The sequence below is a fragment of the Bactrocera tryoni genome, chromosome 3 (genome assembly GCF_016617805.1).
Source record: "Bactrocera tryoni isolate S06 chromosome 3, CSIRO_BtryS06_freeze2, whole genome shotgun sequence".
NCBI classification, from domain to species: Eukaryota; Metazoa; Arthropoda; class Insecta; order Diptera; family Tephritidae; genus Bactrocera; species Bactrocera tryoni.
The window spans coordinates 71,454,544-71,475,870 of NC_052501.1; the positions used below are offsets into that span (position 1 = coordinate 71,454,544).

The window sequence follows — 21,327 nt, forward strand, 5'->3', positions numbered from 1 at the left end:
CTTACGCGATCATAGCCGAGTTAACAACAGCGCGCCACTCGTTTCTTCTTTTCGCTACGTGGCGCCATTTTGATATTTCAAACGAAGCCAGGTCCTTCTCCAACTGGTCCTTCCAATGAAGTAGAGATCTTCCTCTTCTTCTGCTTCCCCCGGCGGGTACTACGTCGAATGCTTTCAGAGCTGAAGTACTTTCGTCCAGTCAGACAACATGACCAAGCCAGTGTAGTTGCTATCTCTTGATTCGCTGAACTATGCCAGTGTCGTTGAATATCTCATCGTTCCATACACTGCGGTATTCGCCATTTCCAATGCGCAAAGGATCATAATCTTCCACAAAACCTTTCTCTCGAAAACTCGCAACGTCGACTCATCAGATATTGTCAACGTCCATGGCTCTGTTTCATATAGCAGGACGGGGATGATGAGCGACTTGTAGAATTTGGTCTCTGCTCGTCAAGACAGAACTTTACTTCTCAATCGCTTACTTTGTCGGAAGACGCACTTCTTGCCAAGAGTTATTCTGCATTGGATTTCGAGGCTGAAGTTGTTCTTGTTGATAATAATGCTGGTTCTAAGTAGACGAAATTACGAATTACGGCTTCGAAGTTATGACTTCCAACAGTGAAGTGGGAGCCAAGTTGCGAGTACGACGACTATTTGTTTGATAACTGGAGATATTTATTCTTGCCCTCGTTCACTATCCTACCACTTTGCTTCGCTTCCTTATTCAGTCTGGAGAAAGCTGAACTAACGGCGCGGTTGTTTAGGCTAATGATATCAATATCATCAGCGTACGTAGATTCTTAAAGAAAGCTGTACCTTCTCTATTCAGATCTGCAGCGCAGATTATTTTCTCCAAGAGTAGATTGAAGAAGTTGCACGATAGGGAGTCGCCTTGCCTTCAACCTTGTTTGGTATCGAACGGCTTGGAGAGGTCCTTCCTCTGACAGAGCTTTCGGTATTGCTCAACGGCAGCTCAAACAGCCGTAATAGTTTTGCGGGGTATCAAATTCACACTCTTTTTTCTGCTGCGAAAAGCAACTCAAATATCGAAGAAGAGGTGGTGTGTGTCGATGCTCTCTTTGAAGGTCTTTTCCAAGATTTGGCGCAAGGTGAATATCTGGTCAGTTGTTGATTTTCCAGGCCTAAAGCCACCTGGTAATGTTCAATCAGTTTGTTGAAATTGAGCTTTAATCTTTCACACAGTATGCTCGATAGAACCTTATATGCGATGTTGAGGGGGCTTATCCCACGGTAGTTGACGCAGTTTACAGGGTCTTCCTTTTTGTGGATTGGGCAGAGGACACTTAAATTCCAATCATCGGGCATGCCTTCGTCCGACCATATTCTACAAAGCAGCTGACGCATGCTCCTTATCAGTTATTTGCCGCCACATTGGAATAGCTCGGTTGGTAATCCATAGGCCCCCGCCGCTTTGTTTTTCTGCAGAAGGGTAATTGCTATTCGAGCTTCTTCATGGTCTGGCAATGGAACGTATGCTCCATCGTCATCGATTTAACTTAGAAACCGCATAAATTTGAAAATGGCAATGAACTGAGCTTTCTATTTGTCTTCATTTTTAAAAGCTTCTTTCATAATCGAGTGAAGTTCAGACGAGATATAACTGAAGATCATACACAAGGCGGCGGAAGGAAATCACGCAAGCTTTGTTGTTTTTATAGCGGCAGAATTCTGCCGAGTTGACAGTCCTTGACCGGATAAAAAGGGTCCGTTCCGGTTATGTAGACCCGACTTTCACAGGAACGGCACGTCATCTTTCTACTAACACGATCTCGAAATAACTGCAGGATGGCTCTTGGCCTAATAGCAAGTCACAAACTACCAGCAACACATGCGAGCCACATAGGCATTATTAATAATGGAACATGTAGAAATTGCAGGAAAGTAGGCATTAGATAGACGCTGGAACACCTTCTCTGCTTCTCCTGGCCTTATCTAAATTTCTAAGAGATAGTTTAAGGAACTGGATGAAGTATTAGACATCAGAATTAGCTATAAAATCTCTGTTGAGCTTCGAAAAACGCGCGTCGGTCTTCCTACTTAACGTAAACGTCAGCTGGTATTGATAATGAACCTCCAGATGACACTACATAAGACCTGTAGGTCTATTTAAGACGTGAGAATCAGCCATTGTAAACTAAACTAACTTAGCCTCAAGGTTTGGAACCTCTATCTTGTAGTACAAAGTACCTAATTTAGTCGCTAGGTATCTTATCAACTAACAATTTTTATTATTACAACTTTGTATTCAATTTACACCTTAATTTTTTTTACTTCATTTTTTTTTTCTACATGTTTAGCGCCGTGCATCACGACGCGCCTCTCTGCGCCGCGGCTCCATTTCAGTGCTGCCACAAAAGTCTGCCGAAATTCCATGGGACATTCTGGAGCGTCTATTGTTGCCATTCCTGTTCTGTCATGCTGCCGCATTGATTATCTCAACATTGTTGCACGCATTGGACATTTCACATGTCTCCACGTTTGCGGTATTCGTTTGGTTTGCACTCTCCACTGTTGGAGCGGTGCTCTTCTATCATTTCGTTAAGGTGAGTGAAAATTAAGTAAGAAGTTTAGTAGCAAAATGAGTTTAAAAGAAAATATATATGAGAAATAAGAAAATAAAAAATATGATAAAAATGGGAAAAATATAAGAAAAATAGCAAAAACAAAAATCAAAAAGTCAAAAAAATGGAAAACAAAAATTATAAAAAAAATATAAAAAAAATATAAAAAATATAAAAATTATAAAAAATATAAAATTTTCAAAAAAATGCAAAACGAGTAATATGAAAAAAATTCAGACGTGTAATCTTCCGATCGAAATATATAAAAAAATAAATAAAAAAAAATACAAAACCAAAATTTCAAAAAAAAAATTAAAAAATCTCACAACAAAAAATTCAAAAAAAAATTTAAAAATCTCAAAACATAAATTAGGAAGAAAAATTATTTAAAAATATATATAGCTAAATATATCAACTCAAGCAAAAAGCACTTACGCGCATCAAAATAATTTTTTTTATGCAACACAACGCTATTTATAGCCAATCCAATCAAAATAGCCCAGCAACGACTGTCAAAGTAATAAAAAGTAGCGAAGTGCACAGAATTCATGGTCAAAATGAAATAAACACGATATTAAAAAACAAATCGTAAATATAAAATATTTCGCATAACAAATCGTATAAATAATATGTAAACACATACTGACATGAAATTCTGTGCAAAAACATGAATGTCAATAAAATGGAAATAAATACGAAAATTGAGTCACAAATAAATATGTAGCTGTGTTACAAAGAAGTATTAAATTATGCGACAAATAAAAATAACGGTAAAATATTTTATGTATATTTGCAGTTATACATTTTATGTGTATTTACCTATATTTATTTATTTACTTGTTTTCATTTGCACACAACTGTTAACTTTTTATGGATTTCATAATTTTTTTCCAATTTTATTGGCGTTGAATGTGTCTAAATAGGCTGAACGTTGCACTGAGCAACACTTTTATACATCGCTTTAAGCCTCAGAGAGCAATAGAGCGGGTGAGAATTTGAAGTGTTTATAGGCAAATTAAGAAAAACAAAAAACCTGAACTATGGTTAAAGGAACTTGATTATGCCGAAGTGCAAAAGTTAAAAATATCAAACGAAAATCTTGCTAAATTGCAAAAAAATGTTTGTTCTTATTTAAATTGTTTACTGTTCTCTAATCATATGCATTTTTGGGCCTTATCGCACTCTCTAACTTCCTTAGTGTTATGTGCGACATGCAGTCAACATCTTGACACACATGCGGCACTTTCTCTCATTCGCTTTAACTATTTTTGAATCGACAGTTGAAAACGCCTGGTAGCCACAATGAGTGTCATATGCAAATCCATAGAATTTCAAATATTGATTAAAAAAATATTTAAGTCTGAACTAGACTAACTATGGCAAGTGTTGGTGGCCGTGTTATAGAGCTGCCTACAGTGACAGGAGTTGCCAGCAGACGCAGATTACCGCACTATACGTCAGTTGTAACAATTCAACAAAGGCCAACTGCCAGTAACTGACGCTACTATCATAGCGCTTGTCTCTGTCACGATTTTGGTCTCTGCCGTGACAGTGGAGAGTATAGTGGCCACTTTTAGACTAATAGGAGTAGTAAGACGATTGGAATGTAAGAGGGGATGATATGATGCTGCGATAAAGAGTTTATATATACCAAAGTTGTCAGGCTGACAGTAAAAATATATTTTTCTAAGCTTGTCCAGCCAACCTCGCTCATTGATTGATTGAGAAACATCTAAACGAAGATTATCTAGGTACAAGAGTTGGTCGGTATCGTCGGAAAAGCAATACGCACGAACTTCCCAAAATGGTTCAGGGGTTGAGTTAAAGCATATATAGATGTTAAAGACGAAGTAAAGTATCGGTATATCATCTGAGCAAAAAATTACTTTAAGGTAGTCATCTGGCTATGGTCCACACAAAGCGCATGCCTCTGAGGCCTCATATTTTGGAACTAATCTAAGCGAAATCAGAGAAAAGTATTGCTGAACGATAAAATATAAGAACATTGTGTATGTCAAGACTTTTCTTTATTGATACTGGATATCTTCCACTTTTCGTAAACTCTTTATTTAAGGATAGAAAAAGCTTAGGAATTTTATAAAATCTCTCGCATTATTTAAATATTTTTATATATCCTGAGCAATGGTTATTATTTTGGATGTGGAATTTATACACCCAGAAAAAAATTCCAGCTCTGAAAGTATTCCACGCAGTACCCGCCGGGGGAAGCAACGGAAGATGAAGACCTCCACTCCATTGGAATGACCAAGTGGAGAAGGACCTGGCTTCGCTTGGAATATCCAATTGGCGTCACGTAGCGAAAAGAAGGCACGACTGGCGGGCTGTTTTGAACTCGACTATAATCGCGCAAGCGGTGTCTACGGCAGTAAAGAAGAAGAAGGGGAGTAATTGGGTATTACTTATACACATATGTCTACCAGGAGTTGCGTGAATAGCTGGGTCGATTTAGCCATGTCCATCTATATGCCAGTATATAAGCGAACTAGTCACTCAGTTATTTAGATACCAGTCTGAAATTTGGCATACTTCCTTTTCTCCCAAGCCAGCTGCTTATTTGTCGAAAACACCAATATCGGACTACTACAGCATATAGTAGTCATGAAAACTCACCGATCAAAATCAAGTCTTTGTATGGTAAACTTTTATATTTGGTGAGATGTCTTCACAAAACTTGCTGTTGAGTGATGATATTTGACTCATTTTTCTTCGCATTCGATGACGTACAAGAAACTTAAAACTGATAAGCCGAGCATGAGATTCGAGTAGTAAGCTCTCTGTAACACTTTCCGTCTCCAATCTTAGTAATTATGAGTGAGTATCAGCATCTGGTAGTCTAGGGATCTGAGAAAAATACTCCAACTCTCCTACAAATTTCGGATCATTTTCATTTCTATTAAACCTAAATCACAATTTAAAATATTATGAGCAGTTGGCTTTATTTACTAAGTTCCCTTATCCATTAACAGTAATAACGTGTCAGCATCGATATTGGCATATAGGGACAGCAAACGACACCATATTCTTTCCCACTCTTTTAACATTTCTCTTCAGTAAGGTTTGCTATTTAATTATGGAGAGATATACGATCTAACAACGTGTCGAATTAACTTCATCAGACCTATTAACGAGACGGAAAGAGCGAGATGCTTATGTTATTGTTGTAATGTCAGCAAATACTTTTTTAAGTAAAATTGAAGAACTCGACAGGAGTTTCGAATCATTAACTGGATTTCAGAAGTCCATCAGAAGCACAGGGTGGTGCAAAGAGGAGACAATGAGTTTCGTCTAGGCCTAGATACGTCGTGAGGCAGCCGCTTTACCTACCTACGCACCTAGCTGGTTAAAAATTTCCGTTTTGGTCGGATAGTACCGTATGTCGTTGGCATAGAGTGTGAGGTTATGACGTGCAATTAACGAGCTCAACAGTTCCAGAGAAAGACAGTGCTCTTGATAAGTAATTACGGAGATTATAAACAACAATTTTGACAAAGTTGTCGGCTTTCTGTAATCAATTTTTATACTCATCGTATTTATAAACGCCCTTCAATGAGACCAAGCATCGAAACTTTATCTCATTAAACCAGCTGATAAAGAAAGTATTGAAAGAGAATTGTCAAATTTAACTTAAGCAAATGAAAATTTTCTAAAAATATATCGTAGTGGAAGTGATGCTCATAGCTTCAACTCATATGCCGCTTACAAAACACTCCGCCAATAAAAATATCCTTTTCAATTGCCACAACTAGCTCTTGCAAATATGGTTGTTAGTAAGCCGGCTGGTGGACGTACTCAAGGCAAATCTAAAGTGACCACAGCAGCTAACGAACCTAAATTTGGATATGCTACCGAATAGGCATGAGCACGCACATACATATTTAGAAAAGGCTATTTACCTCTATATGTGTGTATATATACATACTATAGAGGGTATTTTGCCAGCATGACAACACTTGTAATCGACTGACCGCCTGGCCACTTAAGCTACGACAATAAGCACTTAAGCACATACAAAAGTGCGCACATTCCTCTGCCATAAGTGGCATACATACATATGTATGTAGAAATAGACATGTGTAACCCTAAATTGTACGTTTGTACATATGTATATACATATATACAGACATGTATGTATATATTTATACATAATATCGTATAGTAAGTGGTTAGCCTAAAATAACTAAAGGATATTATTGTCATGAAACCTCATTTGATTGTCAGCTCTAACACACATGCACACACCACCCTTTAATACATATGTATGCATTAGGGTCGGTCAAAAAATTTATTATTTTTTTACTTTATGCTTAGAAAAATTGATTGTTAGGCATCTTGTCTGCATTTCATCAGTGAGTTTGTATGGCAGCTATATGATATAGCCAACCGATCTGTACAATTTGTTGGAAGATTATACCGTTACTTTAAACAATATTAAATACCGAATTTCGTGAAGATATCTCTCCAAATGAAAAAGTTTTGCATACAAACACTTGATTCCAATCGTTCAGTTTGTATGGCAGCTATATGCTATAGCCAACCGATCTAAACAATTTCTTCAGAAGGTGTACCGTTGCCTTGGATAATACATCGTACCAAATTTCATGATGATATCTCGTCAAGTGAAGAAGTTTTCCATACAAGCACTTGATTCCAATCGCTCAGTTTGTATGGCAGCTATATGCTATAGCCAATCGACCTGAACAATTTCTTCAGAAGGTGTACCGTTGCCTTGGATAATACCTCATACCAAAATTTTGTGGAGATATCTCGTCAAGTGAAGAACTTTTCCATACAAGCACTTGATTCAAATCGTTCAGTTTGTATGGCAGCTATATGCTATAGTTGTGCAATATCGTCGGTTTTAACATATAAGCAGTTACTTGAGGAGAAAAGAACGTGTGCAAAATTGCAGATCGATATCTCAAAAACTAAGGGACTAGTTTGGGTACATTAAGATAGAATTACTGTCAGATAGGCAGAAGGACATCAGCTCAGCAGTCGACTCAGCTCACCACGCTGATAATTTATATACACTTCTTTTTATACCGTCTACAGCTTTGTCTGCGGATTGCTACAAATTTTGTTTCAAGCTTATTAAAGGTGTATCCAGTGCAGGTGACAAATATGAAAGTGAACAGCCGAAACCTTTCCATCAAGAAAAGACGCACATGCTTGGACCGAATTTTTTGAACTAATTTGTTTTTTTTTTAGAATAAAGTGACCAATTTTTCGGAGTATGAAGCGAAAAAAAAACTTTTTTGTACCCACCCTAGTATACATATACACATATGTGTATATGCTCAACTCCTTTGTCGACTTAGAGCAATTGTTTATAAATACCTACACACACATGCTAACTCAAGTTCAAATATACTAGACAATCTTAGAATTGTTATGAACTTTTTATAACGGCATCTGACCAGACTATTTTCAATTGTTTGTGTCGCAGCATACACTGCTGTAATTCCATACCGATTCGGCGATAGCTATTTGGTCAACAGCTTACGGTACTTACTTACTTAGTCGGTTTGCATGAGTGCCTTGCTAACGCTTGATTATTCCATGGTTTGTTTAATAAGCCTATGATTATAATGTAGATGCTATGTGGCGTCTAAACCGCAGAGCAATTGAGTCGTCGGCTTGGTCAATAACACTACATAAATTGCTATTGTAATTATTTGGTATTGTATATGAGAATCATGTGAGTATTTTTGAAGACAAATTGTGGAGCTTCAATTATTAACTGAAAATAGAAACCAAATACGTTTGTATATTTATGGTTTATACAGATTAAATACCTCCAAAGATAGGTAAGAATAGAAACTATTTAATATTTTTAGTCGCACACAGCACAGTAGTGATGCTTGCACCATTATTTATGGAATTTGATACACTGGTGACCTGAAAAGGAATGAAGAAAGCCTTGTAAGGTATACGAAACCAGTTGTGATATTTCCCTCCGCCTAAAAATGGTAATTTTTCTAATAAAAAACGCAATTATAAAATCCGAGGCTATGTTGTCCTTTTCATTGGAGATGCTTTTATATATGGCGAACCCTAAATTCAGCGCACAACACTTTAGCTCGCCTTCAAACGGATGTTTTTTGGCTACCCACAGAAGACTTGCTCTAAGATTGGAAGTCGTGAGCTGCTTGCGCCATATGTAAAAGAATCCACTTCCAAAGATGGCCACTTTCAAGTGAATGGTGTTCAGAGAACTTTCCTCACTTGCGTGAACTTCTACACAAGGCTTCATCCTCAGTCAGAATCGAGAAATACCTCTTCGAGCCGTTCGAAATCAAACGAGGTTTCAGACAAGGCAACTGCCTATCGTACAACTTCTTCAATCTACTGCTGGAGAAAATAATTCGAGATATCCACTACGTTTGAAAGACCTGGTCGAGAGGGAACTGGATTCACTTGGAATCTCCAATCGACGCCAAATAGACTAGGCTATAACTCCGGAAGCGGTGTCTACGCCAATAAAGATGTTATTAACTCTACCATATGTCAACTTGAAACTTGTGGGATCCAACATTTGTTCGATTACACTTATGCACACGCTGCGAATAACAAAAGTCTCACCAAAGAGTATACTAAAGTTAAAGATAAGACAAGAACTTATAATCATCATAAATAAAATAAGTTTAAGGTGAAGATCGCATGGAATATGTTAAAGGTTAGAACTCATCAAGAAGAAGAGGAATTGTATTTTCGAACACAGAAATACCTAATTATTCCAGCAACTGTTTATTGATCCCTACTACTTACTTATTCAAAGAAGATGAGATAGTCAAAAAGACTAAATCGATAAAGCGATATAATTATTATTGGACTATCGAAGGTGCTCAGTTCTAACATCATAAATGGTGTTCAAACATTTTATATAATGTTATGTTGGAAGACATTATGTGAAACCGAGCTATGACAGCAGATAAGATAGCCAAAAAACAGGGCTAGTCTATGCTGTTATAATTATAACAGAAAGGCGTGAAATTCTTAAATCGCACGATAAACTCAGATCACTTCATTCAAACAAAAAGATCGGCATGTTGGAAGAGGCTTTCGGAGATAACTACTTGTCGCGTGCAAGTGCTTTTGATACGTAGAAGTTATTCTAATAGGGTCCAGAACGCATTGACGACGAACCACGTCCAGGGCGGCCAACAAAATCAACTGATGATCAACACGTCAATAAAATAATTGCACCGGTACTTGAGAATAGACGATTAATAGTCAGAAATGTTATTGGTATCGATGGAAAATCGGAAGCATCACTGAAAACCATTTTGAAAGATTATTTGGGTCTAAGAAATTGAACGCAAGATTGGTTCCAAAATTACTAATTTTTTTTTCGAAAAACAGCGTCGCATGGACGCCTGTTAAACAATGCATTCCGACTACCATGAAATGTATTATTACTGGCGATAAAACTTGGATCTATGCTTACGACTTGGAAACAGACGATCGATCGACCGAGTATCGCGGCAAAGGTTAGCCGAAGCCGAAAAAGTCCCGTCAAAGCTGGCCAAAAATGAAGGTTATGTTGACAGTTGTCTTCGATTATCGCGTTGGGGTGCACTCCGAATACCTTCCGATCAACTAAACTATCAACAAGGAATACTGTTTGACTGTTATGCGTTATTTGAGCGAAGCTAATCTTAAAAGAGTTCGGAAATATGGGTCGGGAACTTGGTTTTTGGACCACGATAAAGCACCGTCGCAAACTGCATTGATTCTTCGTGAGTTTTTTGCATAATTTCGCGCGACAACCACTGTATTCGCCTAAGTTAACTCCGTGGAATTTCTGGCTCTTCAATAAACTCGAAAGATCGCTTCAAGGAAACTGTTTGCAGTCAATTGAAAGTCAATTGAAGATATTAAACGCAAATCGCTACGCGTATTGAAGGCTATTCCGGAAAGTGACTTTAACAGCTATTTCAAGGATAGGAAAAAGCGTTGACAAACGTGTATGGAAACCAACGGAGATTACTTTCTGGGAACGACAAAGATTTTGAAGAATAAATTAAGAATTTTGATATTATGAACAAAGTCTTATGACTTTTTGCTCAAAATATTAGATAAATATATATATTTATAGGTATAAACGTCTATATTTGAAAATATTTCCACCAACCTGTGACTGACTTTAATTTACACCCACATGCATATAGATATATGTATGTATGTCATTACATTAATTTATAGCTGCTGATTTCCTTCAAAATTCATTGCCAGGGCGCAATACTAATGTCAGGTTATATGTCACATAAATCATTTCAGACATCGACCGCCAAATATTAGTTTAATGCCAAACACACTCAAATACATATGTATAATATATATACACTCACACACACATAGTAAACAAGTAAAGACAAACAACGAGAAAAAGATAAATGAAGCAAACACGGCGATGTGGTAGGACAGTTAATGAGGCTGATTAAGATTGCGCGCAGGCACACGGACACACACATACACACACCACGAGGTCAGAGCATGAATCGAACGAGTGTTAAGTAGTTAAATTGCTTTATATGCGCAGTTACGCACTAATATATTTCATGAAATGTCATAGCAGCTTACAACTTTTATGGCAAGTTTAGAAATATAGTTAGATGAGAGGTCCTAACCACGCACTCCGCTCTCAAAGTGGTTAACTCAAGTTCAGTATATCAGTGGTTGGGTGAATATATGCATCTAACGGCAGTATTCAGCTGTGAGGCCGAAGTTCAATAAAGTGCTGGCACGTCAATGAAAGTTCAACGAATTAACGCAGTTATAAACTCAGAAAGCAATAAAATGGAAGAAACAGAATAAGTAAAAATTAGTGATTAATGAAATTTAGAGAAGCGAAAAGAAAGTCTTATATAAATAACATAAAAAACCGATAAGTGCTTGTTAGAGAATATAAGCGTGAAAGCAGCGGTCGAAGGCGCAAAAAAGCTCACGTGAAAGTTCAAGAAAGCTAGCGTGAATAGTGAAAGCTCATTTGAAGCGCATGAAAGCTCATGTGAACGTGAAATTTTAAACTAAGCACAAGAAAGCCGGCGTGGATAGTAAAAGCTCAATTGAAGCACATGAAAACTCACATAAATGTTAAAGTCCAAGTCAAGAGCAACAAGTTGGAGTGAAAACTGAAAGTCCAATTCAAGCGAAAGCCGGCGTAAATAGTGAAAGCTCAATTGAACCGCATGAAAGCTCTGTTTACGAACATGAAAACTCAGTTTAAGAACATAAAAGCTCAGTTTAAGATCATGAAAGCTCACATAAATGTGAAAGTTTAATTCAAGAGCAAAAAAGTTGGAGTGAAAACTGAAAGAGTGAAAAATGCAATCGTATGAAATCTGACGTAAAAAGCTTAAAACACAATTGAAAGCGATAAAGAAAGTTGGCATGAAAAGTGAAAGCTCAGTTCAAGCGCAAAAAAACGATTAACAAAAGTCTAAGCGCATTAAATCGGTCGTGAAAAATGAAAGCCCTTGTAAATGTGGATCCATAACTAGAACTCATTAATACTTGCGAAAAAGTAAAAACTCAATTAAAACTGATGAATACTGTGAAAGCTCAAAACAAGCGAAATCTGCCGTGAAAAGCTGATATCACGAAATTAAGTAGCCAGAAAGCTGGAACGCGAAAGCTTTATTCACACGCAAGCAATTTAAAAAGACACTTGGCAGCTGAATTCAAGCGCAGCAACGCTCATGGGAATGTGAAAGCTACATACCAGCACATAAACATTGCTATAAAAAGCTGACAAAAATTTAAGCCCAAAAACGCTCGCCTGAAAAGTACGTTTAAGCCAACCGCATAAAAGCTAGCAGAAAAAGTGAAAACTCAATTAAAGTGGAAAAAAGTTGGAGTGAATCTGATATCTAAAGACAAGTGTATGCAATTTTCGTGAAAGGCTGAAAGCACAAAATAAAAATATAAGAAAGTCGGCATGAAAAGTGAAAGCTCAAGCCAAAAAAAAAATCATGAGAGTGCCGAAGTTTCATACCAACGCATGGAGTTTGATGTAAAGAGCTAAATGTACAAAATGAAAGCGCAAACGAATTGGCATAAAAAGTGAAAGCTCAATTTAAGCGCAAGAAAGCTCATGAGAATGTCGAAGCTTCACACACATATGAAGTTTATGGAAAACGAGGAAAGTACAAAATGAAAGCGTAAACGAATTGGCATGAAAAGAGAAAGTTCAGTCCAGGCAAGCAGTTAGTCAGTCGGCAATAAACTCTCAATGGACCTTTATATGCCTGAGATACACAAATGTTTATATGATAATAATAATAAGTAATCCAAGTGCATAACTAGAAGGAACAACAAAAATCACAATATTTATACACAAATGCAAATCAGCTAGAAAAGGACTTTAAAGACACACGCTCACACGCATAAGTACACACACAATCAAAAACAAAGCGACAAGCCCGAAGTACCACACTCACACACAATAATACCCTAAGCACCAGCGACAAGCAACAGGATGAGAAGGTCATAGGCGAAAGCACAACAGACAAGGCGTAACTACAATATTAACAACTAAAGAGTGAAAAGTAGGATGAAAACCAATAAAAAATGCTACAAGCAAACTCAAGGCTATTTAGAGTATATATGTACAATATGAATATGCCGCAAACCCAACTGAGCTGACCAACCTGACAACCCTGACCCGGGCAAATGTTAGCTAGCCCAACCGTTATAGCACAACAATGACACTCACATATGTATGCATGGAAAGGCTTCGATATACGCTCCCAGCACTCCATTAGAATTTACCAGGCGTGCGTATAAAATAAGGATGCCTTGTTGAAACGCATTCAGAAAACAAGCGTAAAGGAAAGGGAACGCTGTGGGGGCAAAAGGCTTTTGCAAAATTCAGTAAGCGTAGCGAAAAATATTGTGCCTTGAATAGTGATCTGCTTGTAGTTACTTTGTAGTGCACATACAGACACTCTCTCTCTCTCTCTCTCTTTCTCTGTTTTATGCAGCGTATTGCGCTTCACATTCGGAACTCGCACTCTCATTTTTCCAATAAAAATTGGCGAAAAACAACGAAAGCGCGAGTAATGAACAGTGTGATGGTATTTTTACGAAGTTTATGAACGTTTAAAATACCTCTTTCGAAAAACATGAAAAGAACATCAAATTTTATGAACTTATGAATAAAATTTCATCTGAAAAGCTCAAAAGAACTTCAAACCTTATGAACTTGTGAAAAATTTCATCCGAAAAGCTCAAAAGAACTTCAAATTTTATGAACTAATGAAACATTTCATTCGAAAAGCTCAAAAGAACTTCAAATTTTATGCACTTATGAAACATTTCATTCGAAAAGCTCAGAACGAACCTAAAATTTTATGAACTTATGAAACATTTCATTCAAAAAGCACAAAACGAACACTAAATTTTATGAAATTATGAAAGATTTCATTCAAAAAGCACAGAAAACACTTCAAAGTTTGACTCCACATACAACTAGTTTGACTTTGATACAAATGAAGGCAATGTATTTTATATATAAATAAGAAGAGTTTTGGATTCACAGAAAATATATAGCATTGAAGGTTTTAAAGAAGGGGAATCCTCTCGGAGGTAATAGCAAAAAGCAGTGGGATACTCAATTAAACAACGAGCTCATAACAACGATGCTTTGGGAAGAGATCTGTATGATCAACTAAGCCAATTGCAGAAGAAACTTAAACGTGGATTATGTATGAAAAGATATTCTCTTAAATAAAGTAAGAAAATGTTCTCGACATATTTTTAAGTATTTGTTGATTGAATTCCAAAGAGATTCGTTGAAATGTATTCTCTCAAGCTCCAAATAGTTCTGCCATAACTTACAGAGTTATTCTTCACTACAATTCACAGCGTAATACTTTTCTTAAGCAAAATATATAATAGATTATAAGTCATTTCGAAATTGCGGTCAAATTAAGCACACCAATAACTCCGCTCAATTTCTGGCAAGAAAAAACATTTGGGCTATTACTTTTACCTTCTCATAGCCATAAGAAAACTAATATCTCCTCATTTTATTTTATTGAACTCTTGCTCCAAAGCCATTAGACACTACAGTCGCATTTCTATATATCATACTCACCGCCCCACTGTGCAGTTGTTACGCCTTGTAAAATCAATTCTTTCAATTGTTCTATGAATTACTCTCTCAGCATATAAAGTAGTGCGAATTGAGTGGAAGCCAATAATTTTACTTTTGCCTCATTTCGCATGCAATAAATGAAGTGTGAATGAATATTTTGGCATAAAAGAAAAACTTCTAAAGCATTCCAGTGCTAAAAATAGTTCACTTATAGTAAATAGTTGAAGTACGTAATCAGTAAATTCACGAAAATTATAAATAAAACAATCCAGATAATTGGCAGATTCACTTAATGCACTTAATGACTTGGTTAAGGGGGTTGTAAAGTTAATTCGAGTAAAACAAGACTAATATTTGTGGTATTTTTATTTTTGGTTGTACCCGTCGGTGGTAGCAAAAGAAGAGGATGACCTCGACTCCATTGGAGAGATCAGGTGAAGAGAGGCCTGACTGCATTTGGTATCTCGAATTGACGCCAAATAACAAAAAGATGAAACGACTGGCTCGCAGTTCGCCAGCAAAGAAGAAAAATGGTAGCAATTTTATGAGAAAAATATATGATGTGAAAAATAATTGCTTCATCGAGGCGGGTTGAATCTGCAGCTCTTTCTTTCCAGCGTTCTGAAGCTTCAATGTGGCTTGTAAGTTCTCTCCTTTCGTTTGTTTTCATTTCACGCTTCTCTACCTTTTTTTGTTGTTGTCGAGTGGGTTACACTTTTTGAGACGAAGTACCACGCTAACTACACCTCATCTTCCATCTTCCTACACCTTCAGTCGGGGCATCAGTATTTTATCTTCAGAAGAGCCGCTGTGCATTCTCTAGTTTTACAGTCCGAGGCATAAGAACCTTCGCCTTCGGTATGGACGGAAGGCAACTACGATCCGCTATTTCCAGAACGGCGCCCGCCCTTAAGCCTTGAAGCATTAGCACCACTTCATTTACCCATAGCAGTAAGAGAACATAATTACAGTTAAGCCAATAAGTCAGTCCACACTATCGATAGCTGTCATAGGTGTGTCCAAGTCTCCATCCAATATTGCGAAGAGCACATCCGGCAGTTTCAGTTCTACCGCTTTCCATTTCTTCTGCTTAATTTGTCAAAGGGGACTACTTCAGTCAATGTGTGCCACTATTAATTGCCTCTTGGCTATCTCGCTGACCTTCACTGACTGTCGCTGCCGCCCTAGATGTTGCGAGTCTCTTCCTATCGACCCTGACGTTTAACTTTACAGCGACGTCGTCATTTCTCGGTCGTTTATCCGGCTTATTTGGGCTGCGAGCGGACCGCTGCATTTTGGCTGCTTTTCATTTCTCGATCCGACTTATGAATCTCGGATCCGTGAATATCTATTGCAGCCGCAATGCATAGTAACTGTTCAATAGAGGTCAACTCAGCTCGTAAATATGCCTTAATGAAATACTAGCCACATACTTCCGCAGCTATGCTATGTCAGACATCTTATTTTTGATTCACTCTTTGTGCTATTTAGCTCAGCTTTACATTTTTCATAAGATACTACATCCCGACAACATCTATCGATCTCTTTGTCCTCAGTAACTCTTAGCAGCTCTCTAGTAGTGAGGCTTCTAACATGTCATTGCCCTTTTGGCATGCTGTAAGGTTGAGAGTCTTACCAGACGCTATATGGAAGAAGATGAGTTTTAAACACCTTAACACTTCCTTTTTGACTATCCCGCGTTTGGGAGGTCAAGATTTAAACACTGGGGATGCATACCTTCAGACATCCCACCGAACTGGTTTTGCTAATTTATGATTTCGAATACATGAGTTCTTCTTTTCTACAGGTTCACAAAGGACTACATACCCATGTTCGATCAATTATCTAACCTAACCTAAAGGTATTCTAGCTTCGGTGCAGCCGAAGTTATCGTGCTTTCTTGTCAGCCATAATTTTTGCAACCAATCCTTCGTAGATAATTTTTTGGCGTATCTCTCAATACTTAAAATTAAAATGTATTTAAATTTGCGGAGGATTTGTATGCCGTTAAACTGGTCCCTTCCAGCTGATTGCTATTCAACACCGTTACACCTTTAGCACCTGCCAACTAGTATTTTCAATTACAATTGCCAATTTAGTTGTGCCTTGGCGTAGACCTCGTTAACTGCAGCCCACCAGGTTTCGCTTGTTACGTGCGTGGCCTACAATCGAAGCAACTTGAATGTGACAATTGTTTCAACGCGTCTGTTGTGCCGTCAAATGCAATTTAGCTGAGCTAGTGGCTGAACTGAGTGCGCTAATAAATTATACCTTCCAGCCTTGCACCTCCATTATTGAGGCTGCCTCATAGTACACCGCAGCCCAGTGTGCTTATTCAGTGTCTGTTTCCCTCTACAGTCAGCCTTACATGCAAGCTTGTTTTTTATACCTCCACACTCCGCATTCACATTACTTTCGTCATTTCCTGCCGAAATTGCGTTTGCCATTCGTGTGTGTGGTTTCTGCGCGACAGCCAGCCAAGGGCAACACTTTGCGCAGCTTTTGAAAAGTTGTTAGTGCTTATTGTGTTGCCGTTAGTCGCGTAAATGTTATTAGTTCCTTTGTTAGTTTGTTTGTGTGAAGAAAAGAGGGTTTCATCAAATAAAACAAAAATTTTGCAAACTTCATACACTCACTCTCTTTTCTCTCCTTGTGTGTGTTTAAAATTATAATTTTTTTACTGTTTTTTCCGACTTCCGTTTATTAGGTTTATGTTTTGGTGCGCATTTCTACGTCTCTTTATTTGCGACTGCTTGACTGTGGCGCAACAACAGCCAGAACGTTATTATTTTGTTGTGGCTAAAAATAGCAACAGCCGGTTTATAAAAAGCATAAGCAACGGAGATGAAGATTAGCATCAGATAATGCCCCTGTAGGAAAAAAGTTTGTGAAAGAAATCATTGTTTTAATTTCAAGTATAACAAAAAGAGTACTGGGTTGGTAGGTAGAAAGACGTAGGCCCTCCAAGGTTCCTACAAATATAACAAACAGACTGCTAGGTAGGTAGGCAGAAGCCAGAGGCCCATCGTGAAACCTCAGTGTCTGCAATTTTCCTCACTCTATTGTCTCCTCTCTGAACCATCTCGTGTTTCTGGTGGAGGTCATCCGTGCAACCTCCATAATATCGTCAAAAAACCCTCGTCCGATAGTTTTAAATCTTTTCCTACATAGAGCTCTATATTCTCAAAGAGGACGGTTTACAATCGTCTCTTCTTCTACCTCCTAATAGTTTCTGCAATAGTCATTATATGGCGTTCCTAGTCTACCGGCATCCCTGGCAATTAGGCAGAGACTTGTTAGTACTCCTACTAGAGTTGTTTGACATTCCTCTTCAATTTTGATAGTCGGCATGTGCGGCCCATATTCCATTAATGCTACGTTTGCTTACTTGTTAGACGTCCTGGAGCTTCAATTTGGTGTCTAGGATCTCTCCCCGTTAATTTTTACTTATCGCCGCTCTAGCTTGTTTTCGTTATTGTCGACTGGGTTGTTTTTTTTGAGGCGAAGGTACATGCTATCTGCACCCCACGCTATCTTTCTAAACAGTTCGTTTAGTATAACCGATTTATTTATCTGGAAGATGTAGTGGTTTTGATTAACGCCCACTTTGGTGGAGTTGGTGACCTTAAGCTCTCCCTAATCTTCCATCAGCACAACAGTATTTTGTCTTCAGAGGAGCCGCTGTGTATACTCTGGTTTCACAGTGCGAGATATAAGACTCTTCACCTTCGAAATGGACGCAATGTAACTACGGTCCAGTATTTCCAGAACGGCGCCCTCTCACAGGCTTAGAGGCTTTACAACCACTTTCTTTACACATAGCAGTAAGGTGACGTCCTTAAATTTTAAGATCTTGACTCCATTATGATAGTCCGCGCCATCAAAAGTTGTCATATTCTATTCATGCTACGTTTGCGTGCTTGTTAAACAAGTCAGGGATTGTTTCCACCGAGCCTTAGCTGTATATATAACACTTTTGTCGATTATCTACAAGTAGCCAAAGGCATACATATTCCTTCTTTATTGAAGTCTAATTGTAGGCTGATGCCTATTCTGGGTAGTTCATCTGCTTCACAGTTACCAGGCATATCATCTGTGTTCTGGAATCCATTGCCGGTTAATCGTGAAATAGAATATCAGATTTACGAAGGAATCAAATCATTTCTTCACCACCTTTTACGAAACCGTAATAGACTTTAGTGTTTTCAAGCCCGCTTGGCTATCTGTACATTATTGTATAAATAAATTCCTTGTTGTGAGCCTACTCCTAGTCAGAACAAGAAGGCTTCCTTTAATTCTCGTGATTTTCGGTTGGGAGACTGGTTGACGATAAGCGAAAAGTGCTAACTACCTTTTTTTTAATTCGACTACATTTTGCTACTGAAAACAGCAATCCCAGGCTCACAGAGTCACTCTCTCTCTTTCTCAGTCACGATAGAATTTACAGCTTCGTTTGATGCTCGAGTTCACAAAACGCGGTTTGTGGGTTTTTTGACTCAGAAAGTTCCTTACGAGCCATATACTCTCTCTCTCTGTCTTATAAAATTGGTGCGAGGGAAGTTAGAGCTTGACTGGATACTGGAGTTTTTTTGGAAAAACTCAGTTTGTAAAGTTTTTGACTCATGAAGTTCCTGCACTCCTGAAATTATTCGCGTTACTTTATACTCGTATAACTAGCAATCCACATTTTGAACCTCACATTATTCTATAAATCAAAAAGAGCCAAAAAATAAGCTTAGCAAATATTTCGGCGCTCGCTCTCTCATTTTCCCTCTCTCCCTCTCTTTGTATATTTTTTTATTTTACGATGCGGAAGTGTCAGAGTTTAGACATGATATCTGATCATGCCACCAGCTAATATGATCGCTAATTTATCTCAATGAAAAACATTTAAGAAAATGTATCAAGTGACATTTTTCTTACAATTTCCTGCCGGGTCAGTATGCCGACAAACACACACACAAGTAAAATTAACACGTTAAGGTGCTCATGGGCGAAAAATATGCGTATTTGCGTCATATTAAATGTGTAAATGAAAATATTTGTTTATATATTTTCATTTCAAGAAAAAAGGGACAAAAGGACCGGAAGTATGGTGAATAAAAAGGCAGCGGTGTTTTAGGTGTTGCAGCAAAGCTTGTGGGAAAACATGTTAAACGAAAAAAAAAATGCTGCGGAAAATGAAAGTAAACAAGCAGAGCTGTTTGATAAAAGATAGAGACAAATAAATATATGTAAATACATATTGATATATATGTATTTATGTACATATTGGTGTATATGCACATATTTATATGGCATATAGCTATAACTTGCTTTAAATGTCTTTTGCTAGCGTTTACGTCGCTAAATAAAGTTACAAAAGTGCGCATAAAAGACAATTCAATTCAAAGCTATTTATTTGTCGTACCGTTATATGTGTGTTTGTGTGGTGTTTGAGATAGTTTAGTATGCTGAACTCGCTTAGCGTTTGGCTCGCGTAAGCGTATGTGAGCTTCATTTCCGTTGCGTATTTCACTCAACTCCAGATCCCTTGTGTATAAGTTTCATATATATATAAGTACATATGTTTTTTGTATATATATTTAAACTTATTTTAGTACATTTAAGTGTGTGTAAATTTGTTTCTCCTGCGTGAGCTGCATACCCTTATCTAACTAACTACAAATATTTTATGGCGCACTTAACAATTCAGGATGAGAAGTTTAAACAAAGACAGAAGGATAATACATTTTTAATAATTTTTTTACCAAAATGCTTAAATAAGCTCTTTAGAGCTTTCAGAAAGCTCGTTTAGTTTCTCAACATTTTAATTTTGTAATGCAAATGTATAAACAAAGACAGAAGGATAATATATTTTTAATAATTTTTTTTTCCAAAATGCTTAAATAAGCTCTTTTGAGCTTTCAGAAAGCTCGTTTAGTTTCTCAACATTTTAATTTTGTAATACAAATTTATAAACAAAGACAGAAGGATAATACATTTTTAAAAATTTTTTTTCCAAAATGCTTAAATAAGCTCTTTTGAGCTTTTAGAAAGCTCGTTTAGTTTCTCAACATTTTAATTTTGTATTACAAATGTATAAACAAAGACAGAAGGATAACACATTTTTAATAATTTTTTTTCCAAAATGCTTAAATAAGCTCTTTTGAGCTTTCAGAAAGCTCGTTTAGTTTCTCAACACTAAAGGTTTGGTAATACTGTTGATAATAAAGAAAATCTGTGCTAAATAATTTTAAACTACATAAAAGGTATCCTGTTAGATCACTACCGGTTAAATAACTGGTTATATACCCAAAGCGCTAACCGGTTTATGTTAAGGATTTTAGCAGTTCTTAAAATTTGAACTTACCTCCAAAAACCAAGTCGATAAAATAAAAAAAGCATGTCGGAAAGGACAACTACTGGTTAAGTAACTTGTTAATTACCCATGAGGGCTAACCGATTTATGTTAAAGTTTGTGTAAGCCTTTCAAAAGATTTTAGATCAACAGGTAGACGAAATGAAAAAAAAAAATTGAGCAAAATAACTAATAGTTGAACCACTGGTTAACTAACCAAAAGCGTTAACCGATTCAAGATATTGATATTGATATTGATGTTGATATGGATATTGATATTG

General features: G+C 37.2%; 1 protein-coding gene across 2 annotated transcripts in view; it reads left to right on the forward strand.

The window, feature by feature from the left end:
- LOC120772850 (D-beta-hydroxybutyrate dehydrogenase, mitochondrial) overlaps positions 1 to 21,327 on the forward strand; it is a 95,707-nt gene that overhangs the window by 16,878 nt on the left and 57,502 nt on the right. For both annotated transcript variants that reach the window (XM_040101665.1, XM_040101666.1), the window contains exon 3: positions 2,322 to 2,567. In XM_040101665.1, coding sequence (XP_039957599.1) covers positions 2,322 to 2,567 — 246 coding nt within the window. The remainder of the gene's footprint in view (positions 1 to 2,321; positions 2,568 to 21,327) is intronic.